The sequence below is a fragment of the Aquarana catesbeiana genome, linkage group LG05 (assembly GCF_042186555.1).
Source record: "Aquarana catesbeiana isolate 2022-GZ linkage group LG05, ASM4218655v1, whole genome shotgun sequence".
NCBI lineage: Eukaryota > Metazoa > Chordata > Amphibia > Anura > Ranidae > Aquarana > Aquarana catesbeiana.
The window spans coordinates 649,238,099-649,261,322 of record NC_133328.1 but is presented as its reverse complement, the minus strand read 5'-3'; the positions used below and the strand labels follow the sequence as shown (position 1 = coordinate 649,261,322).

General features: G+C 51.2%; 1 protein-coding gene across 1 annotated transcript; it reads right to left on the bottom strand.

Annotated features, from left to right (window-relative positions):
- Positions 1–4,229: 4,229 nt before the first annotated feature.
- Positions 4,230–20,038, bottom strand: LOC141145672 (uncharacterized). Its single transcript, XM_073632518.1, has 4 exons — positions 20,024–20,038; positions 14,462–15,363; positions 6,544–6,615; positions 4,230–6,438 (listed from the first exon to the last, which is right to left on the bottom strand). The coding sequence occupies exons 2-4, from the start codon at positions 15,285–15,287 to the stop codon at positions 5,312–5,314; spliced, it is 2,025 nt and encodes a 674-aa protein (XP_073488619.1). The 5' UTR covers positions 15,288–15,363; positions 20,024–20,038; the 3' UTR covers positions 4,230–5,311.
- Between the last annotated feature and the right edge of the window lie 3,186 nt (positions 20,039–23,224).

Here is a 23,224-nt window from a genome sequence, read left to right as displayed (position 1 = left end):
CCTCCTGCTCCTCTAGAGTGCCGCCTTTCATATACCTTCTGGCCTGGCCACGACTCACAAGTGGCTGGTGGTAGAAAACTTTAGGTAAAAAAGAACCTTCTCAGCAACCCTGAATTGCACATGTGCAATTTCAGAGCCAGCTGATTAGAGAACTGCTGAGCTCGACCTCTACTTGTTCTGTCCAATCCAAGTCCAGCAATTCCCCAATTGGCTGACTCCGGAACAGCGCAAGCACAGTTCTGAGTCGCGATCCAGGACTTCTTTCTAAAGTGATTTACCGCCAGCCACTTTTAAGTTGTGAGGTGCTGGCTGTCAGGCAAGGAACTGTTTTTTTTCTGTTTTTACGGGCACTTTCTTCCTGTCGGACAGGAAAAAAGTGCCTGTTTTGACAAAACTGCGTCTTGGGGCCTCCCTACACAGTGGTAGAACACCAGGGCTCAGTCACAAGTGTGACCTTTATGACCTTGGTAGATACACCGCTTGGATCCATGTGTAGGACTTTAGGGAAGCAACTTTTTGCTGAGGAAGGAAAATTCTGGCTTGGGTAATGTCCAAGATTAGACCCAATTACTCCAGTGTGCTAGAGAATCCTTTGGAAAATTGATTATCCAAAAGGTAATGTGCAGATTGTGTTCTAAAAAGCCAGGAACTGGTGGCAATGTACAGAGAAACCCTGTTTAAACAGGATGCTGGGCCTACTAGAGGGGTCTTTAGGGTCTGAGAGCCATAAAAATGGACGCCAATTTACTTGTATAGTAACTAACCACACACATTACACTTAGTGCCAAGGTGATTGCCTAATGCAGGATCCAGTGCGCAAAGTAAACATTACAGTCCAGCCGCATGTGGCGAGGGCCAGGTAAACCCTGTAACTACAGGGGACACAACTGCAACTCAGGGCCCCCCTGTACACCTGGATAGGAGGGATGGCATATAGAAGAACCAATCCCCCTCCACATTCCTCCTGCAGCTGCTGAAGCCTTCTTCTCCACCTCTCTCCTGCAGGCATTCAGCAGCTGCAGGAGGAACATGGAGGGGGATTGGTTCTTCTATATGCCGCCCCTCATATCCAGGTCCTGCTGTCCCCGGGCCCCTGTGTACTCTTCTGCCTCCGTTTGTGCTCTCCCAGCCCCACCCTTTGCAGGGCATGCTGTCAGGATAGAGAGCAGGTAATGGGCCGGTAAATATCTCACTGGTGAAACATCAGAGGTCTGTTTAGACCCCCGATATTTCACCAAAGCCCCCCCCCCCAAACAGGGCTCTATCTCTATCTATCATAAATTGGTACAAAATAAAACCACTGACATTAGGGGCAGAACTACCAGGGTCCCAGAGATCGAACTTGGGACCTGGCGTTCGGCTACTGTGGGGGTGGCAGAACATGTAAAAGGGTCCTGCAGTCGGAGTAAAAGGGCCCCGGGATCAGTGGGAAGGGCCCTGGCCAGGGGACAGGGGTGCCATTCATGGTTTCTTGCACCGGGGCCCTGAAGGTTCTGGTTCTGCACATCTGTCGGGTACTGTCCCATTAAAAAAAAAAAAAAAAAACACATACTGAGAGTAACCAATCCGGAAACTATTAGGTATCCCATGGTAAAAAGCAGACAGTGCTTAATAGAAGCTTCAGAGAATAAAATAAATATGGAAGGGTTAACAAGGAAAAATACTTCTCCAGAAGAACAGGTCCACCACCTAAGGGCATTATCCAAAAAAAGAGGGTGGGGTGGTGGTGGTGGGGGTTATACGCCTAAGCTCTTAGGGGGACGTGTGGATTTTTTTTGCCAGTGTCCAATCATCTGAAGGGAGCGGCTTTTAACCCATGGTCTATGAATACAGGTCCCATGTTCTGTATGATTAATCACAAATATGTTTGCATTGAAGCCTGCACAGCATTGCAAGCATGATCAGTGTACTGTGGGCTCTTCCCCCAGCCTCATCGTATGGTGGTACAGACTTACCATTATGGGGCTGGAGGAAGTGAACAACAGACTGCAATTGCAGTAATATCACCATTCTGCTGCCAAGGCGTGCTATACCGAGTCCCTCTGCCGCAGGGGACAGATGGGACAACAACCCATGTAGGGAGATGGGAGGATGGAAGGTTGGAGATGGGAGGAGGATGGAGAAGACAGGGGAGGGGGAGATGGGAGGACGGGGGAGGAGGGAGGAGGATGGAGAAGACGGGGGAGGAGGGAGGAGGATGGAGAAGACGGGGGAGGAGGGAGGAGGATGGAGAAGACGGGGGAGGAGGGAGGAGGATGGAGAAGACGGGGGAGGAGGGAGGAGGATGGAGAAGACGGGGGAGGAGGGAGGAGGATGGAGAAGACGGGAGGAGGAGGGAGGAGGAGGGAGAAGACGGGGGAGGAGGGAGGAGGAGGGAGAAGACGGGGGAGGAGGGAGAAGACGGGGGAGGAGGGAGGAGGAGGGAGGAGGATGGAGAAGACGGGGGAGGAGGGAGGAGGATGGAGAAGACGGGGGAGGAGGGAGGAGGATGGAGAAGACGGGGGAGGAGGGAGGAGGATGGAGAAGACGGGGGAGGAGGGAGGAGGATGGAGAAGACGGGGGAGGAGGGAGGAGGATGGAGAAGACGGGGGAGGAGGGAGGAGGATGGAGAAGACGGGGGAGGAGGGAGGAGGATGGAGAAGACGGGGGAGGAGGGAGGAGGGAGGAGGATGGAGAAGACGGGGGAGGAGGGAGGAGGGAGGAGGATGGAGAAGACGGGGGAGGAGGGAGGAGGGAGGAGGATGGAGAAGACGGGGGAGGAGGGAGGAGGATGGAGAAGACGGGGGAGGAGGGAGGAGGATGGAGAAGACGGGGGAGGAGGGAGGAGGATGGAGAAGACGGGGGAGGAGGGAGGAGGATGGAGAAGACGGGGGAGGAGGGAGGAGGATGGAGAAGACGGGGGAGGAGGGAGGAGGGAGGAGGATGGAGAAGACGGGGGAGGAGGGAGGAGGATGGAGAAGACGGGGGAGGAGGGAGGAGGGAGGAGGATGGAGAAGACGGGGGAGATGGGAGGAGGGAGGAGGATGGAGAAGACGGGGGAGCTGGGAGGAGGGAGGAGAAGACGGGGGAGATGGGAGGAGGGAGGAGGATGGAGAAGACGGGGGAGATGGGAGGAGGGAGGAGGATGGAGAAGACGGGGGAGATGGGAGGAGGGAGGAGGATGGAGAAGACGGGGGAGATGGGAGGAGGGAGGAGGATGGAGAAGACGGGGGAGATGGGAGGAGGGAGGAGGATGGAGAAGACGGGGGAGATGGGAGGAGGGAGGAGGATGGAGAAGACGGGGGAGATGGGAGGAGGGAGGAGGATGGAGAAGACGGGGGAGATGGGAGGAGGGAGGAGGATGGAGAAGACGGGGGAGATGGGAGGAGGATGGAGAAGACGGGGGAGATGGGAGGAGGATGGAGAAGACGGGGGAGATGGGAGGAGGATGGAGAAGACGGGGGAGATGGGAGGAGGATGGAGAAGACGGGGGAGATGGGAGGAGGATGGAGAAGACGGGGGAGATGGGAGGAGGATGGAGAAGACGGGGGAGATGGGAGGAGGATGGAGAAGACGGGGGAGAGGGGAGGAGGATGGAGAAGACGGGGGAGAGGGGAGGAGGATGGAGAAGACGGGGGAGAGGGGAGGAGGATGGAGAAGACGGGGGAGATGGGAGGAGGGAGGTTGGAGAAGACAGGGGAGGTTGGAGAAGACAGGGGAGATGGGAGGAGGGAGGTTGGAGAAGGAAGGGGAGGGATACAAGTGCAGCTATAGGAAGTACCTGTGAGCCCTGGTTTATTCAAAAGCTGTTTTTGACCATGTGTATAGAACGGGGTCCACCCAGGAAGGTGGCAGCATACCATGTATGCCACCATGGATTGGCGCCAGAAAAGGAAAATTATAGTAAGTATTTGATACAATTTTTCGTTGTGGTGAACACAATGAATCACTTGCAACTTGCCTATGTGTTCACAACGGAAAATTGTATCAAATTCTTACCATAATTTTCCTTTCCTGACGCCAATCCATGGTAGTATACATGTGGGGGTACGCTGCCATGTTGGGGTCAGAAACATAAATTGTATCAATTACTAAACTCACTTTCCCAGTAAGGAAAATTACAGTAACAATGTACCCAACCGTATAAACACGAGGCCATAAACCAGGTCTCACAGGTACTTCCTAAAGTAGCGCACTTGTATCTTCTCCTCCTCCTCACCAGTCAAAATTACCACTCAAAGAGAAAAGAGAGCGTTCATAGTGTAATAGGCCACATATTTATTGAATAAAAAGATCCACTTATATTAGCACGATAGACATCAGCTTTACATTGTAAAGAAGTACTCCTGTTACTGTGAGGGGAATGTTTAAAAATCCCAGAGTTCCGCCTGGCATGGTGATGACACAGCCCAACTGACGCGTTGCGTCCAATATGGACTTTTTGTGGATTTTCTTTAGGCATCCCAGCTGCGCATGTGTGGGCGTTAAAGCTCACCCTTTTACCGCCGCGCATATGCATTGGGCAGTCGTAAGCAGGTTAAATAAGTGAATATTCACCAACCAAGGTGTGTGTATGCGTTTGCGTCACAAGAAGCAGGAACGGCGTTTCATAAAACATTTCCTTTATTGCATGAAAAGCATAAAAGGTCCAGTCACCGGAAACATCCAACCCCCGCCCCGGCCTGTCCCCTTTATTTCATGCGCTGTGGTCCCAGGAGCGAAGCCAGCAAGTGATGATCGGACCCTGATGGGACGTGCTTTGGATCGGGAATTCATCATAAAAACAAAAAAAATCTAGGACGCTCTTCTTTAGCGTTCGGTCTCCGTACAAAAAACAGAACAGTGACTTCTACAGAACATACACTTCATTCCCGCTATGGAAAATAAGAATTCATCAGCCTCCCGCGGCATCTCACTAGAAATAATTCATCACGATCCCGCGGCCTATCAACTTTCACTTCCAGGAAAAGACCGAAGGGAGAACTTGATAAATCGGTTTAAGGCTCGTAACTAAAGGATATCAGAAAAATAGAACTATATTTTATATTTCCCCATCATTCCCCCCCAAACTCTTTACAAAAACACCCCTTAGATTTCCCAGAGTGGCGCACAGCCTGAGGTCACGTGTCTAAGGGGCCGCCTCCTTCACGGTTGGAAATTCTCGGACAAAAGGATATCTATGCAGTCTGAACCTAGCAGGACAGGACAGTTTATTGGGATGCTAGTCCCTCCTCTTTCCAGTGTGGTTTCCTCCCCCTCCCCCATACAGGTAGGGAGGGGGATCACAATCTCTGCAGCCAAGCAAAGTCTAAAAGGGGCGGAAGGGCCAAGCTCAGCTTTTGGAGGAAGATCCTGGAGCCGGCCGGATGGGGCGCACGGGCTCGGGGGTTGGTTTGACGAGCCGCGGGCGCCCCCTTCGCTTCCCTATGGAGGTCGGTGGGGTACGCGGCTCAGGAGATGCCTTGGGGGTTTCGGGAGCAGCTTTAGGACTTTCAGGTTCCTCCACCTTGGTGGTCGGCGACGAGCTGTTAGCAGCGGTTTGGTTCTGACGGACGGCGGCTCTCTCTTGCCTGAGCTGGCGCAGCTCGTCACGAATGTCAGTGAGCACGGTGAGCAGCTGTTGCTGCAGCTCTCTGTCCTGTGAGCGTTGTTGCTGCTGCCGGACCCTCTCCTCCTCCCAGATGCCGAGCTCCTGGTCGTACATTCGGTCCCAGCGCTCCTCCAGCTCCAACAGCCGCTGCATCTTGGCCTTCACCTCGTCTTTGCCATCGCCGGCCTCGCAGGAGCAGTCCCCATTGGTGGGAAGGTCGGTGCCAGAAGGTGGATCGCCATCCTGGGAAGTGGTGGAAGGTAGAGAGTCCTCCACTGCGTTGTCACTGGGCTGCGGGGACGCCGATTGCCCCTCCCACTCGTCTTGACTCTCTGGCAGAGGAGAATTCTTTCCCGCATCCTGGCTGTTGCCCTCTTCGTCGTCCTCCTCCACTTTCAGCTTCACCATCTCAGTATCGCCGCAGACCGCCGCCGAGTTGTCTCCGTTCCATTCGGTGGAGGCGGTCGCATTGGAGACAGATCCCTCAGGGGAGGAGACGAGGGAGCTCTGGGACTCGCAGCGGGCCGGGAACATGACGGGCTGCGCTGTTAACACTTCTTGCTTCACAGTAAGGAGCTGTTGCGTGGCCGCCAAAATGGTCTGTTGGAGTGGCAGGAGACCCTGTGTGGTCACCAGGGCACCCAAATCCTTCACTGTTGACCAAGTCTCTGAGAAAGGTTTAATGGTGACTGTCGCCGGCGTGACCACTGGAGCAACTGTCGGAAAGACGGTCTGGGCGACTGAAGGAGTGACATCCATTTCTTGCTCTTCGTTGTCCCCGTCTTCTGAAAGCACAAAAGACAGCTGGGCGGGAGAGGTGCTGATCAGCGGTGACATCATAGACATCTCAGCGTTTGGTCGGGGGCTCGCTGGGAACAGAAGACAAAATATGGTCAGTAAAAACTTTCCAATCTACCCCCCCCCCCCATCATCCAACACACCAACGCGCAGCCGCTACCCACTCCTGTACCTACCTGCGCCGAGTTCAGACATTGGGGCCCCAGGGGAACCTCTGCAGTTGAAAAATATGGACTGTCGGGGGACACCTGCGAGACAGAGAAGACAGGTCAGAAACTGAAATTTTATGACATCCACACAGACAGCACACAGTTCTCCCATAATGCATCTGGAGAGTTTCACATACAGGGGGCAGCAAAGGGCTCACGCCAGGGTATCCGCAGGATCTGGTACTACACAGGGACCCCTCAACAGCCATGGGAAACAGCACAAAGTGTCGGCTCCACACCACCATTGGACTGGATCTATCCCCACCAGAAATAAGGATCCCCCAACTACCCTGAAGATATCCCCATCTTGACAAAGTAGGAATGGAGGGAAGGTAGGAGACACGGGACACCAGAGAGGAGAGTAGAATACCTCTTATATTACAGAGAATAGAAGGAAGGTAGGAGACACCGGAGAGTATACATTGGGGAAAATAATGATTTGTTCCCCTGCAGATTGTGTAAGTTTGCCCATTTACAAAGAAATTAAAGGTCTATAAATGTTTATCATAGGTGTATTTTATTTGATAAAGACAGAATATCAACAAAAAATCCATAAAAAACAAAAACAAAAAAAAAACAAAACACATGATACAAATGTTATAAATGGAGGTGCAGTTCAGTGAGTAAAATAAAAATTTGATCCCCGAGCAAAACATGACTTAGTAGTTGGTGGAGAAACCCTTGTTGGCGATCACAGAGGTCAGACGTTTCTTGTAGTTGGTGATCAGGTTTGCACACATCTCAGGAGGGATTTTGGTCCACTCTTCTTTACAGATCTCCTCTAAAACCTGAAGGTTTCTTGGCTGTCTCTTGGCAACTCGAAGTCTCAGCTCCCGCCATAAAATTTTCTATGCGATTAAGGTCTGGAGACCGGCTAGGCCACTCCATGACCTTTATGTGCTTTTTCTTGATCCACTCCTTTGTTGCCTTAGCGGTATTTTTTGGGCCATTGCCATGCTGGAAGACCCATCCACAACCCATCTTCAGTGTTCTGGCTGAGGGAAGAAATTTCTCATCCAGGATTTTACAATATATGGCCCCGTCCACTGGCCCCTCAATGCGACAAAGTCGGCCTGAACCTTTAGCAGAGAAACACCCCCAAAGAATCATATTTCCACCTCCGTGTGTGACTGTAGGGATGGTGGTCTTAGGGTCATAGTCAGCATTTTTCTTCCTACAAAACACAGCGAGTCCCCCTCCTCAAGATGACATGTACAGTCATCCCAATGAACATCTAAATGATTCAGAGAAGGATTAGGGGAAGTTCTGTGGTCAGATGAGACTAAAATTGGGCTCTTTGGCATTAACTCAACTCGCCATGTTTGGAGGAAGAAAAATTCTGGACTATGACCCCAAGAACACCATCCCTACAGGCACACACGGAGGTGGAAACATGCTTTCGGGCCGTTTCTCTGCTAAAGGTACAGGCCAACTGTCGCATCGAGGGGCCAATGGACGGGGCCATGTATAGTAAAATCTTGGATGAGAACCTTCTTCCCTCAGCCAGGACACTGAAGATGGGTCATGGATGGGTCTTCCAGCATGACAATGACCCAAAACATACCGCCAAGGAAACAAAGGAGTGGCTCAAGAAGCAGAACATTTAAGGTCATGGAGTGGCCTAGCCAGTCTCCAGACCTTTAATCCTATAGAACATTTATGGAGGGAGCTGAAGCTTTAAGTTGCCAAGAGACGGCCAAGAAACCTTAAGGATTTAGAGGAGATCTGTAAAGAAGAGTGGACCAAAATCCCTCCTGAGATGTGTGCAAACCTGGTCACCAACTACAAGAAACGTCTGACCTCTGTGCAGAGGCATAACTAGAAACTTCAGGCCACCCCGTGCAAGAAACCATAAAAAAGGACCCCCCCCCCCACCATGGGACCCCCAAGGTGGTGGAACACCAGGGCCCAGTCGCAGATATGACCTTTGCGACCCTGGTAGTTTCGCCACTGGTGTCAGTTTTTTTTTTTTTTTTTGTTGGTTATTTATTTCACTTTTACCATTTCCTTTTTACAAAATTGTACAAAAAATTTTTTTTTTCCCCAGGAGTCCCATTGGCGGGCTTTGGTGAGGCATCAGGGGTCTAAACAGACCTCTGATGTTTCACCTTTGAGATAGAGAAAGGACACAGCACTCAATCTCTATAGCCTCAGCAGCACAGAATGAATGGACAGGAAGAGCTCTGTACATTGCTTCCCATTCATTCACAAACTGAAGCATAGTAAATACAGTTTACTTTACCTCAGTTATGAATGAACACAGTCAGCGATTGGTACGGATCACTGACTCTATTAAGACAAGGAAGGGGATGGTAAATTACATATCTACCAACCACTTCCCTACTCTATTGCACGCTGCCAGGAGAGGGAACCCGGCAGTGCCTGCAGGGGATGGGGGGGGGCGCGTAGGGAAGTACAGCGATCACAGAGGTCAGACGTTTCTTGGAGCTGGCCCCACCAGGTTTACACACATCTCAGGAGGGATTTTGTCCTCTTTGCAGATCTTCTCCAAGTCATTAAGGTTTCCAGGCTGATGTTTGGTGACTCGAACCTTCAGCTCCCTCCACATATTCTCTATAGGATGAAGATCTGGAGACTGGCTAGGCCACTCCAGGACCTTAACGTGCTTCTTCTTGAGCCACTCCTTTGTTGCCTTGGCCGTGTGTTTTGGGTCATTGTCATGCTGGAATACCCATCCACCACCCATTATTAATGCCCTGGCTGAGAAAAGAAGGTTCTCACCCAAGATTTGTTGGTACATGGCCCCGTCCATCGTCCATTTTGATGCAGTGAAGTTGTCCTGTCCCCTTAGCAGAACACCCCCCCCCCCCCCCCAAAGCATGTTTCCACCTCAATGCTTGACAGTGGGGATGGTGTCCCTGGGGTCATAGGCAGCATTCCTCCTCCTCCAAACAGCTTGATTTTGGTCTCATCTGACCACAACACTTTTAGGCTGGGTTCACACCTATGCGAACTGGTTTCACCGCATTCAATTTGCATAGCAGAAGAATGTGACTGGCTCTCTATGGAGCTGGTTCACATATCTCCGCAGCAGGTCCGGTGTGTTTTTCAGGAAAAACGTGTGCTTTTTTTGGTCAGTTTCAGGTCCGAATTCAACCAAAAATTTGGGCTGAAATTGGACCTGAAAACGCTGAACCAGCACACACCAGACCCCTGCTGTGCAATGGATGCGGCTCATGTGAACCCAGCTGTACCTAGTTCTCCTCTGAATCATTCAAATGTTCATTAGTAATCTTCAGACGGACCTGTACATGTGATTTCCTGAGCAGGATTAATAATGAAAATATTTTCCAGCACACCATGGAACAGCGTAGATAGCGTCCAAACGTGTAATTTATTGCATGATCACAACACAAGGAGAGTGCAACGTTTTCGGAGAAGAGGGACCTTACAGGTGCTGCAGGATTTCAGTCCTTCACGGTGTAGTGTGTTACCGATTGTTTTCTTGGTGATTATGGTCCCAGCTGAGATCATTGAGAAGACTCTCCCGTGTAGTTCTGGGCTGATTCCTCACCGTTATCATTGAAACTCCACGAAGTGAGATCTTGTATGGAGCCCCAGACCGAGGGAGATCGACAGTTATTTTCTGTTTCCTCCATTTGTGAATAATTCCACCAACTGTTGTCACCTTCTCACCAAGCTGCTTGGCGATGGTCTTGTAGCTCATTCCAGCCTTGTGTAGATCTACAATCTTGTCCCCGACATCCTTGGACAGCTCTTTGGTGTTGGCCATGGTGGAGAGATTGGAATCTGATCGATTGCTTCTGTGGACAGGTGTCTCTTATACAGGTAACAAGCTGAGATTATGAGCACTCCCTCACTGCATACTGCGCACACAGCTACCCAGTCTACAGACAATGCAGAGCATGCTGCCAGAAAGATGTGCCAGGCACAGACTATCCTGTGGCCACAGGTACCAACATCAGGGCTATTCCATGCTTCTACTATATAGAGAACATACTGTGCCCATCACTATACATCACAGGGTGTCTATACTGTACATGTAGATGATATATTATGCCCACTATACACATCCTATATGGAGTATATTCTGTGCCCACACTGTATCACATGCAGACTGTGGACAGTACTTATACAGAGATCAGCCAGGTCTCACCACATATACTGAGTACACAGCTTACCCATTCACTACTACATTCGTACAGAGCGCAGGGGGCGCGCGCGGCCCCCGCGTACAGAGCGCAGGGGGCGCGCGCGGCCCCCGCGTACAGAGCGCAGGGGGCGCGCGCGGCCCCCGCGTACAGAGCGCAGGGGGCGCGCGGCCCCCGCGTACAGAGCGCAGGGGGCGCGCGGCCCCCGCGTACAGAGCGCAGGGGGCGCGCAGCCCCCGCGTACAGAGCACAGGGTTTAGTGGTGCTCTTTGCACAGTGTGCAACACCCCCTCCCAAACTTGCCTGGCTCTGGTTACTCCCTTTTTACGCAGCCCCAGGACCACCCTGTGTAGGCAGCGCTGCCTTGCAGGGAGATCATGCTTACTCTCACATTCTGGAGAGCGGTCTCCCCCATGAGTGTGTGCAGGGGTCTGTTACATGTTCACAAGGGATAGCGGAGGGCGGGGGTGGAAGGTGAGATCCAGGGATGGTGGAATGGAGTTCTGCCACATCCTGGCTTCAAAACTGGGTGGGAAGGCTGGATTTCAGAGGTCGCAATCACAACCCCTGTACTTACGCCCCTGCCTCTGTGCTTGTCAACGAGGGTTTCTCCACCAACTACTAAGTCATGTTTTGCTCGGGGATCAAATACTTATTTTACTCACTGAACTGCAATTCCATTTATAACATTTGTATCGTGTTTTTCTGGATTTTTGGTTGATCTTCTGTCTCTAACATAAAATACAAATATGATAAAAATTATAGACTCTTCATTTCTTTGTAAGTGGGAAAACTTACACAATCTGCAGGGGAGACGATCGTTATTTTCTCCATTGTATATACCTCTTCTATTACAGGGAATGGAGAGGAGGTAGGAGACACCGGAGAGGGGGGTATAATACCTCTTCTATTACAGGGAATGGAGGGGAGGTAGGAGACACAGGACACTGGAGAGGGGGGTATAATACCTCTTCTATTACAGGGAATGGAGGGGAGGAAGGAGACACAGGACACTGGAGAGGGGGGTATAATACCTCTTCTATTACAGGGAATGGAGGGGAGGTAGGAGACACAGGACACTGGAGAGGGGGGTATAATACCTCTTCTATTACAGGGAATGGAGGGGAGGTAGGAGACACGGGACACTGGAGAGGGGGGTAGAATACCTCTTCTATTACAAAAAATGGAGGGGAGGTAGGAGACACAGGACACTGGAGAGGGGGGTATAATACCTCTTCTATTACAGGGAATGGAGGGGGAGGGAGGAGACACCGGAGAGGGGGGGTATAATACCTCTTCTATTACAGGGAATGGAGGGGAGGTAGGAGACACAGGACACCGGAGAGGGGGGTAGAATACCTCTTCTATTACAGAGACTAGAAGGGAGGTAGGAGACACAGGACACCGGAGAGGGGGGTATAATACCTCTTCTATTACAGAGAATGGAGGGGAAGTGGGAGACACAGGACCCCGGAGAGGGGGGTATAATACCTCTTCTATTACAGGGAATGGAGGGGGAGGGAGGAGACACCGGAGAGGGGGGGGTATAATACCTCTTCTATTACAGAGAATGGAGGGGAGGTAGGAGACACAGGACACCGGAGAGGAGGGTATAATACCTCTTCTATTATATAGAATGGAGGGGAGGTAGGAGACACAGGACAGGGGGGTATAATACTTCTATTACAGGGAATGGAGAGGAGGTAGGAGAGACAGGACACCGGTGAGTAGAATACCTCTTCTATAAGACCCCTTTCACACTGAGGCAGTTTTCAGGTGTTTTAGCGCCTGAAAACTGCCTCCCATTCATTGCAAAGGGTGCTTTCACACTGGGGCAGTACACTTGCGGGACGGACGTTAGAAAAAGTCCTGCAAGCAGCATAAATGGGCAGTGCTTTCAAAGCACTGCAAAACTGGAGTTTTCACCCACTGTTTTGGGGTTAAAAGTGCCCCACTAGCGGCCGAAAAGCGGCACTTTAGTGCCAAGGCCGCCCCAGTGTGAAAGGGGTCTTACAGAGACTAGAGGGGGAGGTGGGAGACACGGGACACCGGAGGGGAGAGTATAATACCTCTTCTATTACAGGGAATGGAGAAGAGGTAGACACTGGAGAGGGGGGTATACAGTGGGGGGAAATAATGATTTGCTCCCCTGCAGGTTTTGCCCACTTACAAAAAAGAAATGAAGGGTCTATGATTTTTATCATAGGTGTATTTGATATGATGAGACAGAATATAAACCAAAAATCCAGAACACACACATGATACAAATGGAGTTGCAGTTCAGTGAGTAAAATATGTTTTGCTTGCGGATCAAATGCTTGACTTAGTAGTTAGAGAAACCCTTGTTGGTGATCACAGAGGTCAGACGTTTCTTGTAGGTGGTGATCAGGTTTGCACACATCTCAGGAGGGCTTTTGGTCCACTCTTCTTTACAGATCTCCTCTAAATCCTTAAGGTTTCTTGGCCGTCTCTTGGCAACTTAAAGCTTCAGCTCCCTCCATAAATGTTCTATAGGATTAAAGGTCTGGAGACTGGCTAGGCCACTCCATGACCTTAATGTGCTTCTTTTTGAGCCACTCCTTTGTTGCCTTGGCGGTATGCTTTGGGTCATTGTCATGCTGGAAGACCCATCCATGACCCATCTTCAGTGTTCTGGCTGAGGGGAGAAGGTTCTCCTCCAAGATCTTACAATACATGGTCCCGTTCATTGGCCCCTCAGTGCGGCAAAGTTGGCCTGTACCTTTATCAGAGAAACAGCCCCAAAGCTGTAGGGATGGGGTTTTTAAGGTCATAGAAAAATGTTGACCATCTCCAAACACAGCAAGTCGCCCTCCTCAGGAAGACCCATGTGCAGTCATGCCAATGAACATCTAAATGATTCAGAGGATTGGGAGAAAGTGCTGTGGTGGGATGAGACCAAATTTGAGCTCTTTGGCATTAACTCGACTGTGTTTGGTGGAAAAAAAATCCTGATTATTACCCAAAGAACACCATCCCTACAGTCACACACGGAGGTGGAAACATGATGCTTTGGGGTCGTTTCTCTGCTAAAAGGTACAGGCCGACTTTGCCACATTGAGGGGCCAATGGACGGGGCCATGTATTGTAGAATCTTGCATAAGAACCTTCTTCCCTCAGCCAGAACACTGAAGATGGGTCATGGATGGGTCTTCCAGCATGACAATGATCCAAAACATCCCACCAAGGCAACAAAGGAGTAGCTCAAGAAGATGCACATTAAGGTCATGGAGTCTCCAGACCTTAATCCTATAGAAAATGTATGGAGGGAACTGAAAGTTCTAGTTGCCAAGCGACAGCCAAGAAACCTTAAGGATTTAGAGAACATCTGTAAAGAAGAGTGGACCAAAATCCCCCCTGAGATGTGTGCAAACCTGATCACCACCTACAAGAAACGTCTGACCTCTGTGATCACCAACAAGGGTTTCTCCACCAACTACTAAGTCATGTTTTGCTTGGGGATCGAATACTTATTTTTACTCACTGAACTGCAACTCCATTTATAACATTTCTATTATGGTGTTTTTGGTTGATACTCTGTCTCTATCATGTAAAATACACCTATGATAAAAAATTATAGACCCTTCATTTCTTTGCAAGTGGACAAACGTACACAATCTGCAGGGGAGACAATCATTATTTCCTCTGTAATACCTCTTCTTCTATTACAGGGAATGGAGGGGAAGTAGGAGAGACAGGAGCGGAATGGGCCCGTCTACCAGATGCTCACTCACCCGGCTCGATGTAGAGGCCCTCTTGTTCTCCATCCAGAGAGCAGTGATGTCCGATGGTGGAGGCCACCTGTTCCTCCAATGGGGTGAGTTTAGTGTCTATGATTGGGGTGACCCCGGGAGGCGTGGGCGCCTTGTTGCCGGTTTTGCGATGGGTGATTTTCCGCTTCACCTCCAGGCGGAGGTCCCTCCACTTGTGTTTGAGGTCATCGATGCTGCGGGGGGTGTAACCGAGTTCATTGACATGTTTCTGGATCTGATTCCACAGCTGGCTGCGCCTCTGGTTCCTGCGGGTGGACTCTGTGCGGAGCGCCTCCGAGCCGTAAAGAGCACTGAAATGTTTGACCACGTACTTCACCAGCGTCTCAGTCTCCTCGTTGGAGAAATTGGCTTTCCGTTTCCGGCCGGTGAAGGGACTCGGCCCCAGTGGCTGGAGCAACAGAGCGTCCTTTACCTGGACGGCGGTGATGGCAGGGGTGGTGATGGTGGAGGCAGGGGTGGTAATGGTGGGGGTGGAGGTCTGGGTAGTGGAGACCGGTAACGCTGTGGTCACTAGTGTCACTGTGGCTGCCGTGGTCACAGGCATTGTTAACGGCATAGTGGGGGTCTCCACGGGTTCTGGCATAGGTTCCTCTTTCGGGACCACCTTGATCTCCAACTTTGGTGACTCTGAGGGGGGAACGGTCTGGGAAGAGGAGGTCTCTGAGGTGGTGGTGGTGGTGGTGGTGGTGGCTGTGGTGGTGGCTTCAGACTCCGCCATGGCTGAGTTCTCCTGGCGAACCGCGGCTCGGGTGCCGATTCTACGGGTGGGAACGGTTCCCTCAGACATGGAGGCAGCTGGGGGGGTGGGGGGCAGGGGGGGATAGGGAAGGGTGGGTATCACACTTCAACCATGACAATCAGATCTGCCGGAAGAGAGGAAATAACATACAATCAGATGAACCATAAAAGAGAGGCAACCAATCATACTAGAGAAAAAAAAAAAAAAAGGAGTAGGGGGGTGCACAACCAGGGATGGGAATGTTATGCTACAGAAGGGAAGGTGGGGGGGGGGGGGACCCCTGACAGGTAGGGTGAGGAGGCATGAGGTAGGGAGAATCCATTCTCTCAATATAGGGGGGGGTCTTATTCAGACGAACACTAGACAACGCAAATGGACCCATGAGAGGTCATCACATACTTGGCTCCCAGCGGTTTGTGCTCTGACGACTACACAAGTGCAGCAAAAAAAAAAAAAAAAAAAAAATCTCCCCCATACATGTAAATCACCCGTGTTTTCGGTGATTCTTTGGAGTTCAGCTTTAAAGTTATTTTTAAATTTTGGGTAAAAAAAAAAAAAAAAGAAGAAGGGAGAGGCGAGGATGTCCCCCTTCACTTCCCGGGTCCCCGGAGGCGAGGATGTCCCCCTTCACTTCCCGGGTCCCCGGAGGCGAGGATGTCCCCCTTCACTTCCCGGGTCCCCGGAGGCGAGGATGTCCCCCTTCACTTCCCGGGTCCCCGGAGGCGAGGATGTCCCCCTTCACTTCCCGGGTCCCCAGAGGCGAGGATGTCCCCTTCACTTCCCGGGTCCCCAGAGGCGAGGATGTCCCCTTCACTTCCGGTCGACATAAAAAATGTAGTGGGAGGGTCTCCTAGTGAGGAACTGCAACCCGTTCTTAGGGTTACCAAACACATTACAGCCATACAATCAACATTAGATCTACCGAATCTATGTAATATGAGGACCTCCCTGATCTATCCAATCAGGGAGGACCCTGTGCTACATAGTCGTTGGCAGATCGTCAGGAGATCGTACAATCATATTGTAATGCGTATGGAGGAGCTATAAACAGCCAAGTGTCCCCATTGAAGGATTCCCCTTGGAGTTTCTGCATCAATGATGCAAGGACAAGTAGAGGGGTGGAGCCGACATGTCAATCACAGGGATTTCCCCACCTCACTTCATCCAAAACTAACACAAATTTCTGGTTAGGATACATTTCAAATTGCAGGACACTGGGGGAAATCCACTGGTTTTCAGGAGATAGATCCGCCCTCCCCCCAGATGTATACTCACCTCCATTCCTCAGATGCAGAACTCGGGTATGTAAAACTTTGGGTGGGGAAAGTTGCTTTATATGGGGGGGTAAGTCCAGGTATTCTAAGGGTTACGCCTCCGAGTTTGGAGACATTCTAATTTCTAGTAGCTTGGGGAAAGGTTAGAGAGGGTTCAATTAGGTGGTCATGTTGGCATTAGGGTGTTGGGGGTCTAGTGATCATGTTGGGGGTGTGTTTGGGGTTTTGAGGTCAAGGAGAAGTCAGATGGTTATGTTGGGGTGAGGGAGAAGATGGATATGTTGGGGTAATGTGGTCATGTTGTGGTCAGAGAGGATTAAGTTGGCCATGCTGGAGTCAAGAAAAAGGTCAGGTGGTTATGTTAGGGTGTTAGTGAAGGTTTAGTTAGGCATGTTGGGGTGTTCGGTTGAATGAGAAGATGGTTATGTCATGGTCAAGGGATCATATTGGGGTGAGGGAGGAGTAGATGCATATGTTGTGGTGTCGGGGTCAGGTGCTCATGTTGGGGTGATGGAGCAGTAGATGGTGGGGTTGTGTTCAGGTGTTTATGTTGCTTTGTTAGGGTGAGAGAGAGAGGTCAGATGGTTATGTTGGGGTGAGGGAGGAGTAGATGACCATCTAACCCCAAAACATGACCATGTTGGGGTGTTAGGGTCAAGTGATCATGACAGGGGAAGAGAGGGTTCAGGTGGTCATGCTGTGGGCGTCATGGTCAGGAAAAAGTCAGACGGTTATGTTGGAGCGTGGGAGTCAAGGAGGGTCAGATGGTTCGGTTGAGGCGTTAGGGAAAAGTCAGGTGGGGTTGGGGTAAGGTGGTCACGTTGGGGTGAGGGAGGAGTAGATGTGAGGTTGGGGTCAAGTGTTTATATTGCTGTGTTAGGGTGAGGGAGGAGTAGATGGAGGAGTTATGATCAGGTGATCATGTTGGGGTGAGGGAAGAGCAGATGAGGAGTTATGGTCAGGTGATCATGTTGGGGTGAAGGAAGAGTAGAAGAAGGAGGAGTTATGGTCAGGTGATCATGTTGGGGTGAGGGAGGAGTAGAAGAAGGAGTTATGGTCAGGTGATCATGTTGGGGTGAGGGAGGAGTAGAAGAAGGAGTTATGGTCAGGTGATCATGTTGGGGTGAGGGAAGAGTAGATGGAGTTATGGTCAGGTGATCATGTTGGGGTGAGGGAGGAGTAGAAGAAGGAGTTATGGTCAGGTGATCATGTTGGGGTGAGGGAAGAGTAGATGGAGTTATGGTCAGGTGATCATGTTGGGGTGAGTGAGGAGTAGAAAAAGGAGGAGTTATGGTCAGGTGATCATGTTGGGGTGAGGGAAGAGTAGATGGAGTTATGGTCAGGTGATCATGTTGGGGTGAGGGAGGAGTAGAAGAAGGAGGAGTTATGGTCAGGTGATCATGTTGGGGTGAGGGAGGAGCAGATACAGGAGTTATGGTCAGGTGATCATGTTGGGGTGAGGGAAGAGTAGATGGAGTTATGGTCAGGTGATCATGTTGGGGTGAGGGAGGAGTAGAAGATGGAGGAGTTATGGTCAGGTGATCATGATGGGGTGAGGGAAGAGTAGATGGAGTTATGGTCAGGTGATCATGTTGGGGTGAGGGAGGAGTAGAAGATGGAGGAGTTATGGTCAGGTGATCATGATGGGGTGAGGGAAGAGTAGATGGAGTTATGGTCAGGTGATCATGTTGAGGTGAGGGAGGAGTAGAAGAAGGAGGAGTTATGGTCAGGTGATCATGTTGAGGTGAGGGAGGAGTAGAAGGAGGAGTTATGGTCAGGTGATCACGTTGGGGTGAGGGAGGAGTAGAAGATGGAGGAGTTATGGTCAGGTGATCATGATGGGGTGAGGGAAGAGTAGATGGAGTTATGGTCAGGTGATCATGTTGGGGTGAGGGAGGAGTAGAAGAAGGAGGAGTTATGGTCAGGTGATCATGTTGGGGTGAGGGAAGAGTAGATGGAGTTATGGTCAGGTGATCATGTTGAGGTGAGGGAGGAGTAGAAGAAGGAGGAGTTATGGTCAGGTGATCATGTTGAGGTGAGGGAGGAGTAGAAGGAGGAGTTATGGTCAGGTGATCACGTTGGGGTGAGGGAAGAGTAGATGGTGGTGTTGGGGGTCATGTTTGGGTGTTAGGATTGGTGAAGCGTCGTGTTGGGGTCAGATGGTTGTGTTGGAGTGTCGGGGTCAAGGTGGGTCAGATGGTTCGGTTGAGGTGTTAGGGAAAAGTCAGGTGATAGTGGGGTTGGGGTAAGGTGGTCACGCTGGGGTCAGGGAGGAGAAAATAGTTAAGTTGGGGTGAGGTGATCATGTTGGGGTGAGGGAGGAGTAGATGGTGGTGTTGCGGGTCATGTTTGGGTGTTAGGATTGGTGAGGGGTCATGTTGGGGTGAAGGAGAAGATGTTGGGGTCAAGAGTTCATATTGCTGTGTTATGGTGAGGGAGGTGGGTCACATGGTTCTGTTGAGGTGTTAAGGAGGAGTCACATGGTTATGTTGGGGTGAGGGAGAAGTAGATGGTGGTGTTGGGGTCATGTTTGGGTGTTAGGATCGGTGAGGGGTCAGGTGATCGCGTTCGGGGTGAGGGAGGAGCACATGGAGGAGTTATGGTCAGGTGATCATGTTGGGGGTGAGGGAGAAGTAGTTGGTGGGGTTGGGCTCATGTTTGGGGGTTAGGATTGGTGAGGGGTCATATCGGGGTGAGGGAGTAGTAGAGGACCACCTGACACCAAAACGTCAACATGACCATGTTAGGGTGGTCGGGGTGTTTGGGTCAAGTGTTGGGGGTAAGGGAAGGTTCAGATGGTCATGTTGGGGGTCAGGAAAAAGTCAGATGGTTATGTTGGGGTCAGAATGGTTGGGGATTGGTTGGTGAAGTTGGGGTGAGGGAGGAGTAGTTGGTGGGGTCATGTTGGGGTCAGGGGGTCATCTTATGGTGAAAGTTACTGAGAGACCCCTCCCCCCCATCCAACACTCCACCAATGAGAGCCGATATACAAGATCTCCGTCCCGGGACCGGAATATGACCAACCAGTTCCCGTAGCAACACGGGGAGAAGTAGGCGGAGTCCCCCCCCCATACCGCCTACAACCTCCCAACATCTCCCAGCGACCAGATACCCAACACACAGCGCTAAAACCTGATTGGACGCCACTGGCTCCTCCTACATTCATAAGAAACCACCAATAACTGGATCCCCTCCCCCAACGTACAGCATGCTCTGCGGTCCCCTCCCCCATCACTACCCCCAGATCAGAGGGGGGGGGGGGGGGTACCTGGGACCTCCAACTGTTGCAGAACTACAAGTCCCATCATTCCTCTGGGAGTCATTGTATCTGCCAGCCCTGCAATGCCTCATGGGAAATGTAGTTCCACAACAGTTGGAGGGCCCCAGGTTCCCCTCCCCCCCCCCCCAGATCTAAAGACCCCCCCCAACTCTACCAGGACCCCCAATCATCACAAATCCCCCTCCCCCCCCACAGATCGCATCGATATCATCTCTCCGCTCATCTCTCACCGAGGCGTCGGTCGGTATTCCCGGGTTGGCGGAGGGAGAAGCGGTCAGTCATGCAGCGTGCAGCAGCTAATGGCTCCCGACCCCGAGCAGCGCATTGCGTCACTTCCGGTCCCGCCCCCACCAACAACTCCCGCCACTGCAGCGCCGCTCCGCTCTCTGCTGACATCTAGAGGTCATACCTGATAATACAGCGCCGCTCCGCTCTCTGCTGACATCTAGAGGTCATACCTGATAATACAGCGCCGCTCCGCTCTCTGCTGACATCTAGAGGTCATACCTGATAATACAGCGCCGCTCCGCTCTCTGCTGACATCTAGAGGTCATACCTGATAATACAGCGCCGCTCCGCTCTCTGCTGACATCTAGAGGTCATACCTGATAATACAGCGCCGCTCTCCTCTCTGCTGACATCTAGAGGTCATACCTGATAATACAGCGCCGCTCTCCTCTCTGCTGACATCTAGAGGTCATACCTGATAATACAGCGCCGCTCTCCTCTCTGCTGACATCTACAGCCCATACCTGATAATACAGCGCTGCTCTCCTCTCTGCTGACATCTAGAGGTCATACCTGATAATACAGCGCCGCTCTCCTCTCTGCTGACATCTAGAGGTCATACCTGATAATACAGCGCTGCTCTCCTCTCTGCTGACATCTAGAGGTCATACCTGATAATACAACGCCGCTCCGCTCTCTGCTGACATCTAGCGGTCATACCTGATAATACAGCGCCGCTCTCCTCTCTGCTGACATCTAGAGGTCATACCTGATAATACAGCGCCGCTCCGCTCTCTGCTGACATCTAGAGGTCATACCTGATAATACAGCGCCGCTCCGCTCTCTGCTGACATCTAGCGGTCATACCTGATAATACAACGCCGCTCCGCTCTCTGCTGACATCTAGAGGTCATACCTGATAATACAGCGCCGCTCCGCTCTCTGCTGACATCTAGCGGTCATACCTGATAATACAGCGCCGCTCTCCTCTCTGCTGACATCTAGAGGTCATACCTGATAATACAGCGCCGCTCCGCTCTCTGCTGACATCTAGAGGTCATACCTGATAATACAGCGCCGCTCTCCTCTCTGCTGACATCTAGAGGTCATACCTGATAATACAGCGCCGCTCTCCTCTCTGCTGACATCTAGAGGTCATACCTGATAATACAACGCTGCTCTCCTCTCTGCTGACATCTAGAGGTCATACCTGATAATACAGCGCCGCTCTCCTCTCTGCTGACATCTAGAGGTCATACCTGATAATACAGCGCCGCTCCGCTCTCTGCTGACATCTAGAGGTCATACCTGATAATACAGCGCCGCTCTCCTCTCTGCTGACATCTAGAGGTCATACCTGATAATACAGCGCTGCTCTCCTCTCTGCTGACATCTAGAGGTCATACCTGATAATACAACGCCGCTCTCCTCTCTGCTGACATCTAGAGGTCATACCTGATAATACAGCGCCGCTCCGCTCTCTGCTGACATCTAGAGGTCATACCTGATAATACAGCGCCGCTCCGCTCTCTGCTGACATCTAGAGGTCATACCTGATAATACAGCGCCGCTCTCCTCTCTGCTGACATCTAGAGGTCATACCTGATAATACAACGCCGCTCCGCTCTCTGCTGACATCTAGAGGTCATACCTGATAATACAGCGCCGCTCTCCTCTCTGCTGACATCTAGAGGTCATACCTGATAATACAGCGCCGCTCTCCTCTCTGCTGACATCTAGAGGTCATACCTGATAATACAGCGCTGCTCTCCTCTCTGCTGACATCTAGAGGTCATACCTGATAATACAGCGCCGCTCCGCTCTCTGCTGACATCTAGAGGTCATACCTGATAATACAGCGCCGCTCCGCTCTCTGCTGACATCTAGAGGTCATATCTGATAATACAGCGCCGCTCTCCTCTCTGCTGACATCTACAGCCCATACCTGATAATACAGCGCCGCTCTCCTCTCTGCTGACATCTAGAGGTCATATCTGATAATACAGCGCCGCTCCGCTCTCTGCTGACATCTACAGCCCATACCTGATAATACAGCGCCGCTCTCCTCTCTGCTGACATCTACAGCCCATACCTGATAATACAACGCCGCTCCGCTCTCTGCTGACATCTAGAGGTCATACCTGATAATACAACGCCGCTCTCCTCTCTGCTGACATCTAGAGGTCATACCTGATAATACAGCGCCGCTCTCCTCTCTGCTGACATCTACAGCCCATACCTGATAATACAACGCCGCTCCGCTCTCTGCTGACATCTAGAGGTCATACCTGATAATACAGCGCCGCTCTCCTCTCTGCTGACATCTAGAGGTCATACCTGATAATACAACGCCGCTCTCCTCTCTGCTGACATCTAGAGGTCATACCTGATAATACAGCGCCGCTCCGCTCTCTGCTGACATCTAGAGGTCATACCTGATAATACAGCGCCGCTCCGCTCTCTGCTGACATCTAGAGGTCATACCTGATAATACAGCGCCGCTCCGCTCTCTGCTGACATCTAGAGGTCATACCTGATAATACAGCGCCGCTCTCCTCTCTGCTGACATCTAGAGGTCATACCTGATAATACAGCGCCGCTCTCCTCTCTGCTGACATCTAGAGGTCATACCTGATAATACAGCGCCGCTCTCCTCTCTGCTGACATCTACAGCCCATACCTGATAATACAGCGCTGCTCTCCTCTCTGCTGACATCTAGAGGTCATACCTGATAATACAGCGCCGCTCTCCTCTCTGCTGACATCTAGAGGTCATACCTGATAATACAGCGCTGCTCTCCTCTCTGCTGACATCTAGAGGTCATACCTGATAATACAGCGCCGCTCCGCTCTCTGCTGACATCTAGAGGTCATACCTGATAATACAGCGCCGCTCTCCTCTCTGCTGACATCTAGAGGTCATACCTGATAATACAGCGCTGCTCTCCTCTCTGCTGACATCTAGAGGTCATACCTGATAATACAACGCCGCTCTCCTCTCTGCTGACATCTAGAGGTCATACCTGATAATACAGCGCCGCTCCGCTCTCTGCTGACATCTAGAGGTCATACCTGATAATACAGCGCCGCTCCGCTCTCTGCTGACATCTAGAGGTCATACCTGATAATACAGCGCCGCTCTCCTCTCTGCTGACATCTAGCGGTCATACCTGATAATAATTAGAGAATAATGGAGCAGAATG

Bases quoted from the DNA above. Each gene is read 5' to 3' on its own strand.
- LOC141145672 (XM_073632518.1), bottom strand. From the start codon at position 15,287: ATGTCTGAGGGAACCGTTCCCACCCGTAGAATCGGCACCCGAGCCGCG. The intron at 6,616-14,461 runs GTGAGTGAGCAT...TCTGTCTCGCAG, and splicing joins GGGCCTCTACATCGAGCCGG to GTGTCCCCCGACAGTCCATA. The intron at 6,439-6,543 runs GTAGGTACAGGA...TTCTGTTCCCAG, and splicing joins AATGTCTGAACTCGGCGCAG to CGAGCCCCCGACCAAACGCT.